The 15,714-nt window shown below is 42.9% G+C and overlaps 2 protein-coding genes across 2 annotated transcripts; one reads left to right on the top strand and one right to left on the bottom strand.

Moving 5' to 3' along the window:
* The first annotated feature begins 2 nt into the window (after positions 1 to 2).
* LOC126559383 (transmembrane protein 216-like) lies at positions 3 to 1,135 on the top strand. The gene is made up of 2 exons (XM_050215532.1): positions 3 to 646; positions 873 to 1,135. Exons 1-2 carry the CDS (start codon positions 427 to 429, stop codon positions 1,064 to 1,066), a joined length of 414 nt encoding a protein of 137 aa, XP_050071489.1. The 5' UTR covers positions 3 to 426; the 3' UTR covers positions 1,067 to 1,135.
* A 1,660-nt stretch (positions 1,136 to 2,795) lies between these two features.
* Positions 2,796 to 3,128, bottom strand: LOC126567193 (cyclin-dependent kinases regulatory subunit-like). Its single transcript, XM_050223423.1, has 2 exons — positions 2,954 to 3,128; positions 2,796 to 2,873 (listed from the first exon to the last, which is right to left on the bottom strand). Exons 1-2 carry the CDS (start codon positions 3,125 to 3,127, stop codon positions 2,796 to 2,798), a joined length of 252 nt encoding a protein of 83 aa, XP_050079380.1. The 5' UTR covers position 3,128.
* Between the last annotated feature and the right edge of the window lie 12,586 nt (positions 3,129 to 15,714).

Genomic DNA, 15,714 nt, shown 5'->3' with positions numbered 1-15,714 from the left:
AGTAGCAGAGGAAAAAAACCCTGTCAAACAGAACCAGGCATAGAACTCGGCGCAGTTTTGTTCTAAAAATAAACATTTTTCTTTCAAAACTGGGCCCAGTCGTGCTGCGTGGTTGTGCTTTTCTTTGTGAAGTTACTTTAGCTAGGTAAAACAATTAATTTGTCTGAACAAATACGCTGGTTTCTAGTGTATCCGGCATTTCCGTCCGGCTGGCCACGGACGGTTTAGAAGCGAAGGCCCCGTCCGAACCTCGGTGATGTGGAATATAGCGCCTCGATCCAGCAACGCTTGTCGATGCCCGCTCGCCAACATCGGATGATTATGTACCCGTAGTAGTCGTCCGTGCACGGAACCAACGCACATTAGCAACTCCGCCCCCAACCCCGGGGGGGAACCTAGCAACGGAGTGAAGACGAAGGAATAACAATGGGAAATCCAAGCCTAACGTACGAGATTTTACTCTATCTCAATTCGTTCTACTTCGGAATGTTTGCTACCTGCGAGCTCGGGATGCTCACTCTGAAGGCAGTCAATTTAAAGTATCCGGATCATATTCTGCTGCGAGAGGCGTGCATCCTGGTAGCGCTGTGTTTGGTGGAAACGATCCGAATCATCCTGGGTAGGAGAGGTAGTCTTAGCGACCACGGTAAGTGCAGGCAGACGGTACGAGACGCGTATGCGTAGTCGGGCAGGGGTAGAAAACAAGGGTTACGTATGTTTATAAATAGTTTCTACTTCTGACCCGTCGACACGATGTCATTCGGTCGAAGGTACAAGTACAATGTAGCGAAAGCGAAAATATGGCCCCATTCGGGTGTCGCGCGTCGGCACTTGCCGCAATGTATGCTAATGTATTTAATTATTCTTTGTAGGTTGGCACGTTATCCTGTCCGTATTTCTGACCATCCCGTGTGGTATGGGCGTAGGGTATCTTCTCTTCTACCAGCTGCATCGGCTACGCCTGGAGTACATTCTATGTGCCTTAATGTTATCACTACAGGCAGCAGAACTGTTCTTTGCAATACTGTTCGTATTCACGCTGTGTCGGCCGCCTTCCTACGATTAATTCCTCATGACCATCGTGACAAAACTGCCAAACGTTCTTGTGACCGATTTCCGCCCAGATTGTCTCTGGACCGGCGGCCTACCAATGCCCGGGATGGCCGGGCACAATTCCTAATGGCTTACTGTTCCTGGTCGTGCGGAAATTGCTATTCGGCACACCAACTGTAGTTGCATTTGCACACTCACATACACACCAATGTGCCCCTCGGATTGGACGCGGAAACATCATTATCATCATCGTCATGTTGCTCAAATGGCCAAACACACAAAAAAAAAACGGTTCCACCGTAAGGCTGGTCGTGAATATAGGGTGCCATGTAGTTTATCGTAAAGTATTGAAAATCACAAAGACAGCAAAATTTTTATGCCGTCTGCAGCGCAAGTCCGAGCAACTGTGTGTAAGGACGAATAGACGGAGGCGTGTAAGAATAGCCAGAGGAAACCATTTGTTGTGGGGACGGTCGACTTTTGGTCGATAAACTGCTGTAGGTTAGAGTTGATGCATCATTATATGCACATGCCCATGGCGAACATTATGAAAGCTTTCTTGAGTTAGACATGAACTATGCACAGCCTTTTCGAGTGTCTACCAATGCACGCATACAAGCACACCAAACAAAGAGTTTACCAAAAAAAGCTTTCTCTAACTTAAGAGCACAAACTTAACCGTTTCATTCAATACCAAAGAGCTTGATTTCTAGTCTAGTCGTGTAATTAATTTAAACAAAACTTTAGACCATCAAAGGACCACCAAATTGGGGAGTCCTATGTTTTATCTACCTAATGGAATCTCCTCCATGTAATATATCCTACAAACTTTTCTATCTTGCAATAACACTTGCCCCAAAACTCACACAAAAACTTTATACAATCGCTGCATCCTTTAAAATCAAAATAATATTAGCAATAGGTGGGAGTGACGTAAAAAGCGGGTTTCAGAAAATCTAGAAACTAGACATTGTTGTTGATGCGCAACGTGGGAGGCGTGGGCGCCAATTCGTAGATAATTTTGGAATATAAAATTTGTAATCAACTGCAATCAATTGTGTCAAATATCAGGTATCAGGGGCACATGCCGGAAGCGAAAAATTTAAAAGCAACTAATGCAATATAATCAACCTTATGTAAAAGCAGCGTCATAAAATTTTGAAAAATGTTTACCTTAACTGTAATACCGGAAGGTGATAAAAAACAAACTCATATATCAATCAATCAATACTCAAATACCAGACCAGTAAGCGAAACAAAAAACCAAATGTGTACGTTTGTAAGTTGTGTGATTATGACGAATTATATCGTTCCCGTTTCAGCCATGTAAAATCAGTTGAAGACGAATCCCGGTAGGAGGTGTCGTTGGTACACTTAGCAAAATTACAGCAAGAGTACGGGTTACAGGAACCTAATACAAACACATGTAAATCACTTGTATTTGTATGATCAGGTAAAGCGTTTAAATATAATACAACTCGACAAATTAGACACGGAGCTTTGGGGTTTTTTTTTTATAGTACTTTATACTATTTACATTTACTTACAATCGTTATCGTCATGTAGTTCTAAGTCGTAACAAAATGCTCTTTGTAGTTCAACGCCGTTTTATTCTCGGCTAGAGTTTGGGGCAGATCCTTCACTGCCATTCGGTCGTTTGTGTCCTTGTTAGCGCATAAAAACAAAAGAAGCAGCCTTAAATAACACCATTCATCAGAAGATCGAATCGAGTCGCTCACATTTCAAGATTGTGACGATGTATCCGTTGGCGTTGAGCGTGGACGCCGAAACAGCAGCACATGTGGTTCTGGTGAGTGGATCTGTGAAGAAAAGTTAGAACAACCCTTTTTAACTAACGAACGCAGCAAAACAATAAACACTGAGCTGGTTTTCGCATTACCATATACAGCACCCATCCGGGAGATTGTTGGACACCTAAGTTACGCCATTCCGTTTCCGTCATCAGGTGCGTTTTTGGTACGAATTTTGCCAAGTCTGGCGGAAGTATTACGTGCCGGTACTCGTACAGATCGTCGTAGTATTTCTCGGAATATTGAATTTGTTCGGAATGCATTATGCGCGGTTTGTTCTGCTGCTGTGGCGCGTCCTACATAAGCGTACAGTAATGAGATGCTCACTGCAAAACGAACAGGATAAACTGCACACCAAATTAGACTAAAATATCTACGGCTATTCAACGTAAATACCGGGAAAAGGCTTTGTTTTCAGTTTGACTTGAAATTGGACGTACTGCGCGTCTTGCTAATGTTGATTGCGAAACGTCAAATTGCGGGAAATGACAAGTTGCTCGAAAGATAGCGGGACTGCTCGAGTGAGCAATTATGAATTTGTGACCAATTATCAACGTTTCTTTTCACTGTGTGAAATGTTCGTTGTGGTTTTTAGTTTAAATTAGTATTTTTAATTGATTTCATGGAGCTGTATTCTACAACATTGTTCGTTTCATTTCGTTCCATCTTATCTGGATTAAGTTTTTTCTTGTTAATTCAAACATGTTGCTCATATAAATTACGTGCTCTCATTAGCAGTAATTTAGCAACTTTCTTACCCAGTGGATGACACAGATTGGAGAAGGCATGTGGTGGCAATTAGCGGGATTCTTGGGCTAATACTTGTACTTGAAAAGTCTACTTCGACAGCAAAGCATGTTGATTAACGAGGCCCCTTCGTATACGAGGTATCTTCGTAGATGAGGCTTCTACAATTGGACGACATTAGTACATGAAGTTTTTTCGGCCATCACGCTTATTAGTATTCTTCCAGCAGATCCCTTGTTCTGGACGTTGGACTTGGACGACAAAATTTCCTTAAACGAGATTTTTTTTAACGATAGCCTATCTTGGTGTACTACGGTGAATTCCTTTGGACAATGACTACTCACTCCACATTTCATTATACCCGCATCTGTCCTCGGTCAAATTTTCTATCGGGTAGGCGTAAAACCATTCCGATTGCCTTTGAAAATAGATCGTTTCGGGTGGAAATAGTCTGAAGCTCAGAAAACTCCGTAAACAACATTGTTGCTACTTTTCTAAAGACAAAGAAGTTAACTATAAAGCGTTTTAGCTGGAATCGCTTACCTGCATCATGCGTTGAATGATAACTTCATTCGGTAAACTCTTCCAACTTCCTTTTCACTAAAGACACTGGGTATAATTATACACGGATGAACGGCAGTGAAAATGCCACGACCAAAACCAGCAAACCCCCTTTCGGCCAGTGGGACGTATGCTACCCCAAGTATGGATGCTGCTCCCGCACTAAATATCAAGAAACGGTGGAATTCTTTTTTCCCCTAAACAAGAAAAGCATCCAGCGATCCGGAAAGCGACCGCCTGTTTTGAAAGTTGTTTATCGTTCCTCCAAACATAAGCATTCTCATACGACTGTGCAAGAAAGTGAACAGGCGGGTGGATACTGTCTAAGAGATAATGCCATCCCTTGTCACAAGCCAAATGCAAAAACAACGCAACGCAGCCAAATCATGATTACCAACCGTTATGAATCAGTGTGCCTGCCACCGTCACCGTTACCGAAGCGCATCGGAGGAAAAATCTCTCAATGAAAAGTGAACCTGCTTGGTGTTACTGGGTTGTGCATTTGTATTGGGACAGCCAGACCAAAACGCTACCGGTCGGTGTATTAATGTGTCAGGTTGCCGAGGTATAATTGTGTGCGGTTGTGAATCGTTTACGCGTACAACAGAAGACGGATGTTTGTGTAAGCGTTCAAACGTTGAATCGAACACACCTGAAAGGATGAATGATAAACAGCATACTTACGTAGTGTATAAAGCATCATACAAACACCCACACACACATACACACTGCCAAGCTTATAACGGAGGGGAAAAAAGCTCGAGCATGACAGATGAATGCAGTTGTAACTAGAACGATGTAAAATGGCTCAAAGCGCTTCACGTTTCCTAGTTAGTATACTGATGAAAGGCAGAGCTTAAAGGTTTAAAACAAATATTAAGCACACCACATATGTATTGCAAGTTCAATTTGATTAAACGTTACTTACATACAAGTCTACTTTCAACTCAAACACAACCGCCTAAAGTGAAAGAGCTTCCAAAAGCTTTTTATGAACGATGGAGCAGCCTGGTTGTTGACGATTTCATATGGAGAGCGGGAGAGTGGTGTGTGCATGCGAGAGGTATGGTATTTTATTACAGTAAAATAACTTACTTTTATAAAACGATGTCAGATTATGCTTTAAAGATGTAAATTTTTAAAACTTTGAACTAGAAGCTTTTTATTTTTAACTATATAAGCCCATACTTATACTCCATCTTAGGCATTATTTATGCTCTCAGGGCTCTCCATTGAGTCTCTCCATAACTGACCGATGTTAACATTGCATATACACTCACACACGCTTACGGGGCTGGTTATAGGAATAAAACCGCGGATCGCGGGTGAGATTGGTCGTGTTAGTTCCATTGCTCGATGTGTATGTGAGTATCCTTCCCGCCTGTCCGGATACGACGGGCACACACACACACACACACACACATACATGTATACATATATCCAGTTTCGTTTGCGCGGGTGTATCTGTAGACTAAAGACTAGGACACGTACTGGGGAGCGGTCCATGGCCTCGAACGAAATACAACGAGCGTTCAGTCTTGCGTTGCGATTCCAATCCGATGCTCGTCGGCAAGATCCGTGGTCGCGTGAATATCCTTTCTTTCGTTTCGTTGTCGCCATCGGCAGCGCCACTGCCGTCGTCACCGTGATCCACCATTCGTCACTTATCTGTCCGTAACGGTGCCCCCTAAACGACGCCATCGCAAAACGCGAACATCTCGAACAAGTGGCGAACAAGTGTGGGGCGAACAAAATCGAAGCAATAAAAGGGAACAATTCGTACATCCTAGGTGCGTTACAATTGTGGGCAGCTCAAACCTTGAGGTAGACAACAATTGTGTTAGCGTTGGAAGCTTCTTGTGGTGTGGTAGTTTCAAGTATGGAAAAGCTTAACTAATCTGGATGATGGTCTGATGGCATGTTCGATCGAGTTTCATAAGTTTCTGTCTAGTGCATTATTTCAACCTAACCGGACGAATGCTTTCCAATCTTGGTTGGAATTCACAAAGGACCTTTTCAATGCTTATGGATGCTGTGTCTTCGAAAGGAAGAGTAATCTAAGAAAGCACCAACTCTAGTCCGGATGTGCGTTGAATTGGTTAATGGTGTACTTTCAAGATCAGAACATTGTCCTTCATTCCCTAAGGACCAGTAGGTGTAGATGTACACCCGAAGAAGCCGTTTCTCAGCACACTGTCCTTATTTTACTCAAAAGTCCACCAATGTATAGCAAAAATTCTGACAACTAACGTTGTCAGCAAATCTGCGCTCAGTGTACATAAAGGGAAATTTTGATTAGTGTTGGGTTTTTGCTGTCCCCTTACGTTATTCATTATCAAACCTACCTACAAAGAACTATCAAAAGAAAGAGAGAGAGAGAGAGAGACAGAGAGAGAGAGAGAGAGAGACAGAGAGAGAGAAACTTCTTTTTTCTGGTGAAGAATGGTTCGCAAGTGTAATTGAATTCCGGTGTCATGTGTGTCATCCGAGACTGGATCGCCGATCCGACTTTATGCGAAGGGCAAATGCAACGGCGCGATCTTTGTGTAAATGGTTGTGTGTGTATGTATATGTGTGTGTGTGTGTGGGTATATTTTGTTAAAGCAACTTGTATGTGTGCGTGAAGGTGCGTTGAGCGTTTAGTGGGTGTGTAACATCCGTACAAGTGATTTCTCACCTGATGATGTGTCCAGCAGGACGAGACATCGAGAATGGGCCTGACTGGACAGGGATTGTTGGATGTGATTGAGCCGATTGTCAAGAGGAAAGGTGCAACACTTACAATTGATTGAGATTTTCAAAGTGGATAAAAAAAAGCTTTCTCTACCTTTGTGTGTTAGGGTTTGTGTGCGTGTGGTTATGTTCGATTTTTGTTTTGCTTTTTCTCACATGTCCTCAGAGAGTCGAAGCATTTTCTTTGTGTAAGACCATGTCAAAGCAAACAGCTTAAAGTGTTAGGAGTTTCGTTTTTTCCCTGGTGAATAAAACTTTGCACCATAGGAAAGAATATTGAATAAAAGTATGAAGAAGAGAGAAGGGCTTTTCCTCTGTTTCCTCTTTAGCCCCTATTTACGAAAAAGGAAATGGAAAATGCCAACACACTTGGGCGGATGGCAAGAAAAAAAAATGGATTCGGTTACACAATCACTTTTTCCCACCCCCAGCAAACGCGCTGTGCTCGAACACGACGCACCAGATGGCAGTTCGGCTGTTGCCATGCTCCAAAGAGCGGGGAAAAGCGTTAGCCGAAAGCATCCCACAGTGCTTGCAGCTTCGTTTGCGTGAGGCTCAAAATCCGTGTTTTATATTCAACCCGTTCCCTGTGTGAAGGCCTGTAACAGAAATGTTTGCACTAGTGGAATATATGAGGAGACCAGAGCGACCAAAGCACGGGGATCGATCGTATCGAGTCTAGCGAGTGCATTCGTTAATCGCCGTTGCCCTTTTAGGCATTTGCTTTCGTTATCCTTTGGCTGACAAAAATTTGATTAATTACTGCGAGCACTTTCGGTCGTAAGTAAGGTGAACAATCGGAATGGAACGGGGGGACAGGGGCGGGCAGCAATTAATCGAACGAGCAGTAAATGGCGATAACATTCCACAAACGTAAAACCGAAGGTCCGAATGACGTACCCAACTGACGTAGTACGTTGCTTGAAACTGGATTAATGATAATTTAGGAAAAGTAATTGATTGAGTAAAACTAATTGACTCTTCTTTGTTTACGATCGTAAAGACTCGTAAAATATGTTTTTTCATGGAAATCTTCGTACTTTATCATACTTTATGTGAGGTGTTGTTTCTTATGAGATCTGTTTTATATCATTGCCTTGCAAACAGTACACTTGCTAGCTTTTTCACTCTGTGGGGGTGGAAGTTACCGTTCGACATTTTCCAACCGTGGCATTATTAACATTCCAGTGTTACGCGCATTTTTCCTTTGATCCCGCAGGCTAAACAAAGCTCAGCTTAATCCGTTTCGAGAATGTTTTTCCTGAAACTTTGGCGAGGCATTTATATGATTAAATCATTCTGTTATGCGAATCAAACAGCAGAGCCTGCAACGGTTGCAATGGTTTTATTTCATTGTGTTTTATTTGTAATTTAACATGTATTTTTTACCATCACCATGAGGTTGCTAATTTAATATTGCTATAAGTAATGGTTTAACAAGCTTATCTTGCTCCTATGATTTTTGTATAAATCGTTATTTAAATCTAACACAATATTTGTGAAGAGGAAAAATCTTTTATAAGTTGTTTGAGTTTTCCTCTTACGAACAACTTACGAGTTTTTACGAGTTTTCTAAGCATATTTTTTCAGATATTTTCTGTCCTCAAATTTTTGTTACGTTTAATTAGAGGCATTGGGAGCGATCGTAAATAAAAGCCTTCTAAATTCAACCCTGCACTCCCCGGCTCCGTTCATACCCATTCGAACGGACGTTGATTCGCGTGTAGTTCGAACTGAATTTGTCCAGTCGATATCGAACATCTCAGGAGTCCTGCAGGGAAACAACCATTGCTTTTCCTGTTATATGCAAATGATGTTTGTGATGTTCTTCCTGACAACCGCTTTGAGATGTACTCAGACAATATAAAAATATTTGCACCATTGAAAACAAATGTCGACTGCAAAACGGTATAGAATGTCGTGTTGCGTTGTAATAATTGGTGTATATTGAACTCTATGAAGCTTTGCGTTGATAATTGTAATGTGGTGTCTTGTACACGTTCTGCTAGACGACTGGGGCGGTCCGGTGGAAGAAGAGACAGTAGCGCCGGTCTTCGCATGGCAGCGCCGGGGTTCAAATCCCAACGGGAGCGCTTCCCACTAGTGAGGACTGACTGTCTAACTGCGTGGTTCCAGCAAGCCTAGGAAGCCAGCATGACCTAGTAGGTCGTTAAACCAAGAAGAAGAAGACTAGACGACTGAAATACAATTTTGCTATCTCTGGACAAGTTTTGACGAGGGCAGATCAAATGCGTGATCTGGGGGTATTATTAAGCTCGAAGCTCATGTTTATTCCCCATATGGAAAAATTCATCGGAAACGGAAACAGAGTATAAGGACTAATATTTAAGATGTCAAAAGACTTTGTTGACCCAAGTGCATAAAAATAGAAGTCTAGTACGACCGATTTTAGCATATACTTCGACCATTTGATGCCCTTATGCCAAGAAATGGGTGAGCAGAATAGAAATTTTCCAAGAAAATGTTTCCGGTACGCAATTTTTTTATAAAACTAGAAAGAACGAATCTATCTGCTGATTATAAAAATTCTAAAAGCATCGGAAAAAGGCGCGGGTTACATTTAAGGCAGGTCTGGTGTGACAATTTGATGTACCATTGCTTCTTTGACAACATCAGTTTCTCAATACCTCGATTAACTTCTAGAGAACACAGAAAGCTTCACGAAACCAGCAGACACAACGCACGATACGGTGCATAATGAGGCCTCGATTTAACGAGTATCAAGACACTTTGACTCTAACTCATGTTAATATCACGACTTTTAGAGAATAAAAGACGCGTTGACAGATAACACTCATTTTTATGTGCGAAGCTTTCGCTAAGCATGCCTTGGTGGGCGAGGCGGGTAGTTTATTTAATAATAATATCACCTTTTTTCGCTTACGTTTCGAATGTAGTAAAATTTTGTTGAAGTAAAATTTTAATTTTTATTTTATTTATTTTTATTTATTTATAATTAATAATGACGGACCAGTGCCGTATTGTCAACACCGCTTGTATTGAGTAAAAAATTTTAATTTTTTTAGTTGAAATTTTTTGCTTTACAACTCTGAACAGCTATTCACCTAATACTTTTACAATCAGGATTGCTGGGCAATGATGTTGAAATGTTATTGGTGAAAAAAAAAACTATATGTTTGGTTTACTAAAAACAAAAGCGGCAATAGTCATTTACATAGAGTTTCGTCAAAAATGTAAAATCTTAACTAGGTTCAGGCTTCACGTACCATGTTCTCTACAATTTAACAAAACAAAAATAGCAACATATTGTTGTTGATGCTTAACTACATTTTGAACCAGAGTAAAACAAGGATAAAAATAAAATTTCAATAACGAACATCAGGAGACCCCGCCCTCCCCCCCCCCCCCCCACGTTTTGACTTGATAATTTCAAATAAAAAACTCGTTGCATCTCAAGCAAAATGCATTCGATGGACGGGTAAAAAACAACGCTCGAAAAAAGAAAATGCAGCACAATAACACAGAAAAATCAATATCCTCAAGCCAGAATATCCTTCCTGTCAGAGCCCGAGCGTAAATGGAACAATACCAAAACTGGAGAAAGCGTCCAAATAGCACACCGGGGCACAGGCAAGGCGACGGCGTAAAGCGCATGTAACGAAGGATGGTAACAACGAGCAACAACAGCAACAAACAAGCACTGCATCGTTGCAACGGCAAAAGCAACAACGGACCGTGCTTTTGCTACACTACCCGGACACACTTCTATAAAGCGATGGGCTTTGACAGGTCCGTTGATAAGGCCAGCTTCAGGATGTGTGAACCGTGAAATTTGCTGTGAAACGGCAATATCGTTACTGGTGCTGGGTGTGTAAAACAGCGCTACAGCGAATACCTTGTGTTGAGGTATGGTTATTGGTACAGGGCATGGACGATTATTCATAAATTCATGCTCCAAAGGCTTATAAGCAAAAGGGTGAAATATAATTTTAAATTTCAAGACAGTAAGACGATAAGTCCGTCATGCTAAAATATAAATCAATAGTGGGCAATATTCTAGATATTTTACATTGAAATTGAAAAGAACAAGTTTACTTACCAATATCTGCTGCCTTTTCTGCTCACAGAACCAATGAAAAGTGATTCATTTTCATGGTTTCATTTTTGTTGCGGTCACAATTAAAAAGCCACCCTAAAATTAGCTAAACATATGTGACATTATTTTACCGTAGCCAATCGGTCCCCCCATAAACAACTTCCACCCGCCCAATTCATCTAGATGCAACCTAATTCTGTCACCGTATGGAATGGTTTTGGAAAATGAAATCGACATAATCTAATGATTGGGCCAAATTTTTGGCCTCGGGCCGACACTTTTCTAATGCGCTTTTAATTGCAACCGCGCTGCAATTCGTCGTCGTACACACACACACACACACACACACACACACACACACACACACACCGGCAAACCGGGAAGCTAAGATAAGTGATCCAATTCTGTCAAATGTCGAGTCTGACACAATTATGTTTACGTTTAGTGTGGGGCACACTGGCAGGGCAGTTGGAGGCGTGGGTAGTCGCCGATCCGGGCATGTTCATATGGCACCAGTGCAATTATCACATGGGAAATGAGATGCACTATGCACTGCTAATTTGTCATTGATGGATACGGATGCAGCCTACAGCACTATGCTAACAAGCTTGCCGATGCAGATTGGAATCGCATCAATCATGGTTTGGTTGCTGATGGGATACAAGGATTGTAGTTTGTCTAAGAGAGGCTATATTGTGATAATAAAGTTACAAAAGGGGCGTTTCGGTGGTCGAGGCAAGAGAGGCACCTGTCTTCATACGGCAGGACTGGGGATCAAATCCCATCCGGATCGTCTTCTCGTAGTGAGAACTGACTATCCAACTACGTGGTATCAGCAAGTCTATTCTTAATGGCTTTAAGATGGCTGGCGTTAGCTAGCAGGTCGTTAAGCCAAGAAGAAGAACAATACAGCTTTAAGACTATTGTTTCCATGCTACGTTGGTCATTTTAAGCTATCTCTTAAAGTGTGTGTGTGTCTGGTGTGAGATAGTTTTTTGTCCCAACACACCAGCCGCATTCCAAGCACCTGAGGCACTGTAGTACGTCTAGCTGCGGTAGTTTGCTAGCGTATTAAAAATGTATGCCTCACTGCGGTCAGTAACAAATGGAGCTTTCTTGAGATCAGCTACCCTACTTTTGCTGCAGCTTTACAGTCCGTTTCTAAGTATGTGTAGGTGTGTGTGTGTGTAGTTGTGTTTTTTTGTTGCTGCTAGGTTGATAAAATCAACTAAAAATATGGACAGACAGATAAAATATTTTAATACCTTCTCAAAACTTTTTTTAAGGGAAAATATGTGTCTTGATGTTTAGGAAGTACCTACGTAAAATGTATACATTTACATTTGACATGTAAATTGAATAAAATTACATGTAATCATTTTAAACCCCAACCAGACACATGAGATGTGATTTTGTTTATACACAAAGATGTACTTCGTAATAAGGTTGAATCTTTACTCTGCTACACACATTTAAAACGCAATCCCATCGCATCTAAAGGCACAAACAAACCCACCTCTTAATCGTCCGATTCCCAAATAACCTTTCGAAACAATAGATTATTCATTGAGTGCTGTCCAGTGCAGCCGGAAAAAAAAGACACAGCCACAAACCCCAGTTGCAACAAAAGCTGTTGTGGCCGATAAATCGTGCGGATGAAAGCAGCAAACTCTCAAACAAGCCTCCCATTAGTAAGCCAGGGCCAGAGCACAGCAAAAGAGGAAACGTTTCGAGTAGAAAGGAATCAAGTAATGGACGGTCGCAAGCCCACACAGCAGATAGAACGCAACGAACCAACAAAGCAAAGCAAAAAAGGGCCAAACGGAAGTGCCACCAATTGTGGTCCGGAAGAACCACTATCGACGGTGTGCTTCAAGTTTTGGATAGGTCTGTAACTTCATGGACGAGTGCTTTCATCACGGATTTCTTCAGCTTGTATATGAGTGTGCGCTAGTATAGTGTGTGTATGTGTGTGTATTTACGCGAATGTGTGCGCGAACATGTGGGTGGTGCGCTTTGCGAGGAAGGAAAAACAGTGTCCAGCGTTTATGTGTTTTGGTGCGCCTGGTGTGGCGTTGGCAGTGGGCGATGCCAAAACGGCCCCATGGCAGAATCATAAAATCAATATAATAATCATAAAAGAAACGAGGTTATACATCACGGGTTGGAAACGGGTTGACCATCGTCGTGTTCGTTTCATGGTGCTAGCGAGTGCAGAATGGGTTTTGTTAATGTTGTTCCTTTTCTTTTTTTTGTGTATTTTTGCATACTTGTTTTGACCGCGCTTGGTGAATGCATTCACAGTGGAAAGTCAGCTATTGGAACTGTGAAAAGCTACTAAAAAGACGATAGTTTTTTTAAAGTTTTTTCTTAACAGACGATACAGCCTAGCAAACTAAGGAATCCATAGCTTAAGATATGGTTTTAGTAATTACCAAATTCTGCTTCGAATTTGAAGAACAATTAAACTTGCATCCATTTTACAGCTACAATAAAACATTTTCATTCTGCATTGCTGTTCTAGAGTACGAAACAATGTACAGCAGCGCGCTTTGTGTTTAGTTTGTCACAACACAAGAGCATTACAACGAACAAAACAAAAAGTCCCAATTGAAGGATAAATCACGGGTGCTCGCTGCATTCAAAGGACCTATTAGCGTACAATTAGCCTCCCCGAGGGTAGGAACAAAAACAGGACATTCAATGGCACCCTGACAGAGCACGGACTGAATCCGATTACGGCAGCACAGAGCGGCGAGTGAGCTTCGCACCGGATACTGAGGCCTGCCAACGGTGCTCACGTCTCTGCAAGGAGAAGAAGGGCACGCACCGAGATGGTAGTACCAGTGCGCCCGCCCAGGAGAATCATTAATGAAATCAAACCTAAATTGTACGTTAATTAGCTGTCCGATGGAGCGACTGACGACGGACGGTTGTTGTCTGTCACCGTTAGCCCCTGAGATAGGTATCGGGTGCGCGAACCATGCCCAATCTCCTTTTCGATTGCCCTCGGTGCCCAACAACGATTGTTGGGCAAGGAAGAAACCCGAGGGTAGCCGTAGAAGTTTTGTTCCATCCATCCCGCTGGCGAATCATCGTGAGCGACCAGGCGTCCGCTTTGGGAGCGCTTTTTTGTTCAACACATACACACATCCCAATGCTCTAAATTCGCACACACTAATACACGAGCAGCAGCATCTTTGCTGGTTACTACGATCGTTCAACAAAAGTTTTTTATTTTTTGGGTTGTGTTTTAGAGACCGTGTGTTTTCATGAAGCGCAAATAAAAAAGCTGAAACCCATTCACCGACAACAAAAAAATGCTTTTGGGTGCGTTTTTAATTTTTATTTTGATTTTCCCACTCCTTTCGTGGGTTTGCGGTTTGTGCGAATGAAGAAAGTGGTGTAAAAACGATTACTCTAATACTACTAACATCCCACTTTAATCTATTCCCCTTTTCCAGACCAGTCCGAAACGATACATGTGTCCGCCGAGAGAGATAGAGAGAGAGAGAGCGTGTAAAGAGCAAAAGCTCGCGTACTCCCGCTAACGAGCAAGAGCAAACGTAACCAAAGTGTGAGAGTAAAAATCAAGCACATCAAATAAGTGAGTGCGAGAGTGTGTCTGCATATATATATGTGTGTGTGTGTGCACGATAAATACACCTACGCCCCACGTTTTCCTATGCCAACCGTAACGTATCTGACGGTCTGCGAGACCGTGTGTGCTAGTGTAGGTTAGTCGTGTTCGCCATCGAGCCTTGGATATCGTCCCCGTCTCGAAACGATCGCCCTTAACGTGAAGGGGGCGGTGGAGCAGGTTAGGAGACGGGCGTGTGCGGGTGTGCAAAACAGCAGGCGCCGTCCGTTTTCAACGTCGGAGATGAAGTTCGCAGGCTAGAGGGAAAAACGGAAAAATCAGTGCCATCGTTCCGTGCTACGGGAAAAGCTGTATGTTTATGGTCGTGCGCCAGTGTATGTGTCGATTGGTACTGGTGGAGCCAATCGTGTAATGTGCATTTAGATAAAGTGGCTTCGATGTGTGGGTGTGTGTTGTCTCTGTGTTTAAAAAAACCAATTGATATTTCGAAATCAGTGGTGCACGACCGTTCATGAGAAGGAGATGAGTTAAGCCGAACCGACAAGTGAATGAGAGAGTGAAATAGAGCGAGAGGTTTCGTTTTGATTTTGTGGCCTTCATCCGGGTGAGGTTCGTGAGTGCACGTGTCAGTGCGGGGGTAGTGTTGTTAGTGTGGGCATCCGGTCCCGATCTCGCCCTGCAGCAGCACCAGCAGCAGTGCATATAGGAAGCGTTTCAGCAAAACAAGCCAAACAAAGGACATTACAACGGCAGCAGCAGCGTCTGCCATCATCCCTCCCTCGAGCAACGGGGCCACGACCACCGAGACCAATACGGCTTGTCCTTGAGGGGGATGTTGTGGATCGTAGGTATACTACTTCCACTGGCAGCAGCAGCAGCAGCGGGTGTACTAGCGGATGACGAAGCAGCAGCAACAGCACCCTCCTCACCATCGTCCTTAAGCACCTCCGAGACATCGTCGTCGTCGTCGTCGTCGTCGCTGCTGTCCACCAGTGGACGAACAGCGGACGCTGTCGGAACAGCAACCGTCGGTGCCTGGTGCACCATCACCCAGCAGCCCAGATACCTTCACTCCCGACCCGTACCACCGTCCGACCTGTCCGCCAGAACCCGTGTATGCCGGTGCGACC

The sequence above is a fragment of the Anopheles maculipalpis genome, chromosome 2RL (genome assembly GCF_943734695.1).
Source record: "Anopheles maculipalpis chromosome 2RL, idAnoMacuDA_375_x, whole genome shotgun sequence".
Taxonomy (NCBI): Eukaryota; Metazoa; Arthropoda; class Insecta; order Diptera; family Culicidae; genus Anopheles; species Anopheles maculipalpis.
This window is presented reverse-complemented; position numbering and strand designations above follow the sequence as displayed.

What these genes read in the sequence shown, in the direction of transcription:
- LOC126559383 (XM_050215532.1), top strand. Translation starts at nt 427, where the DNA reads ATGGGAAATCCAAGCCTAACGTACGAGATTTTACTCTATCTCAATTCG. An exon ending in AGGTAGTCTTAGCGACCACG is followed by an intron (nt 647 to 872) that starts GTAAGTGCAGGC and finishes TATTCTTTGTAG; the next exon opens with GTTGGCACGTTATCCTGTCC.
- LOC126567193 (XM_050223423.1), bottom strand. Translation starts at nt 3,127, where the DNA reads ATGCATTCCGAACAAATTCAATATTCCGAGAAATACTACGACGATCTG. An exon ending in CCGGATGGGTGCTGTATATG is followed by an intron (nt 2,874 to 2,953) that starts GTAATGCGAAAA and finishes TTTTCTTCACAG; the next exon opens with ATCCACTCACCAGAACCACA.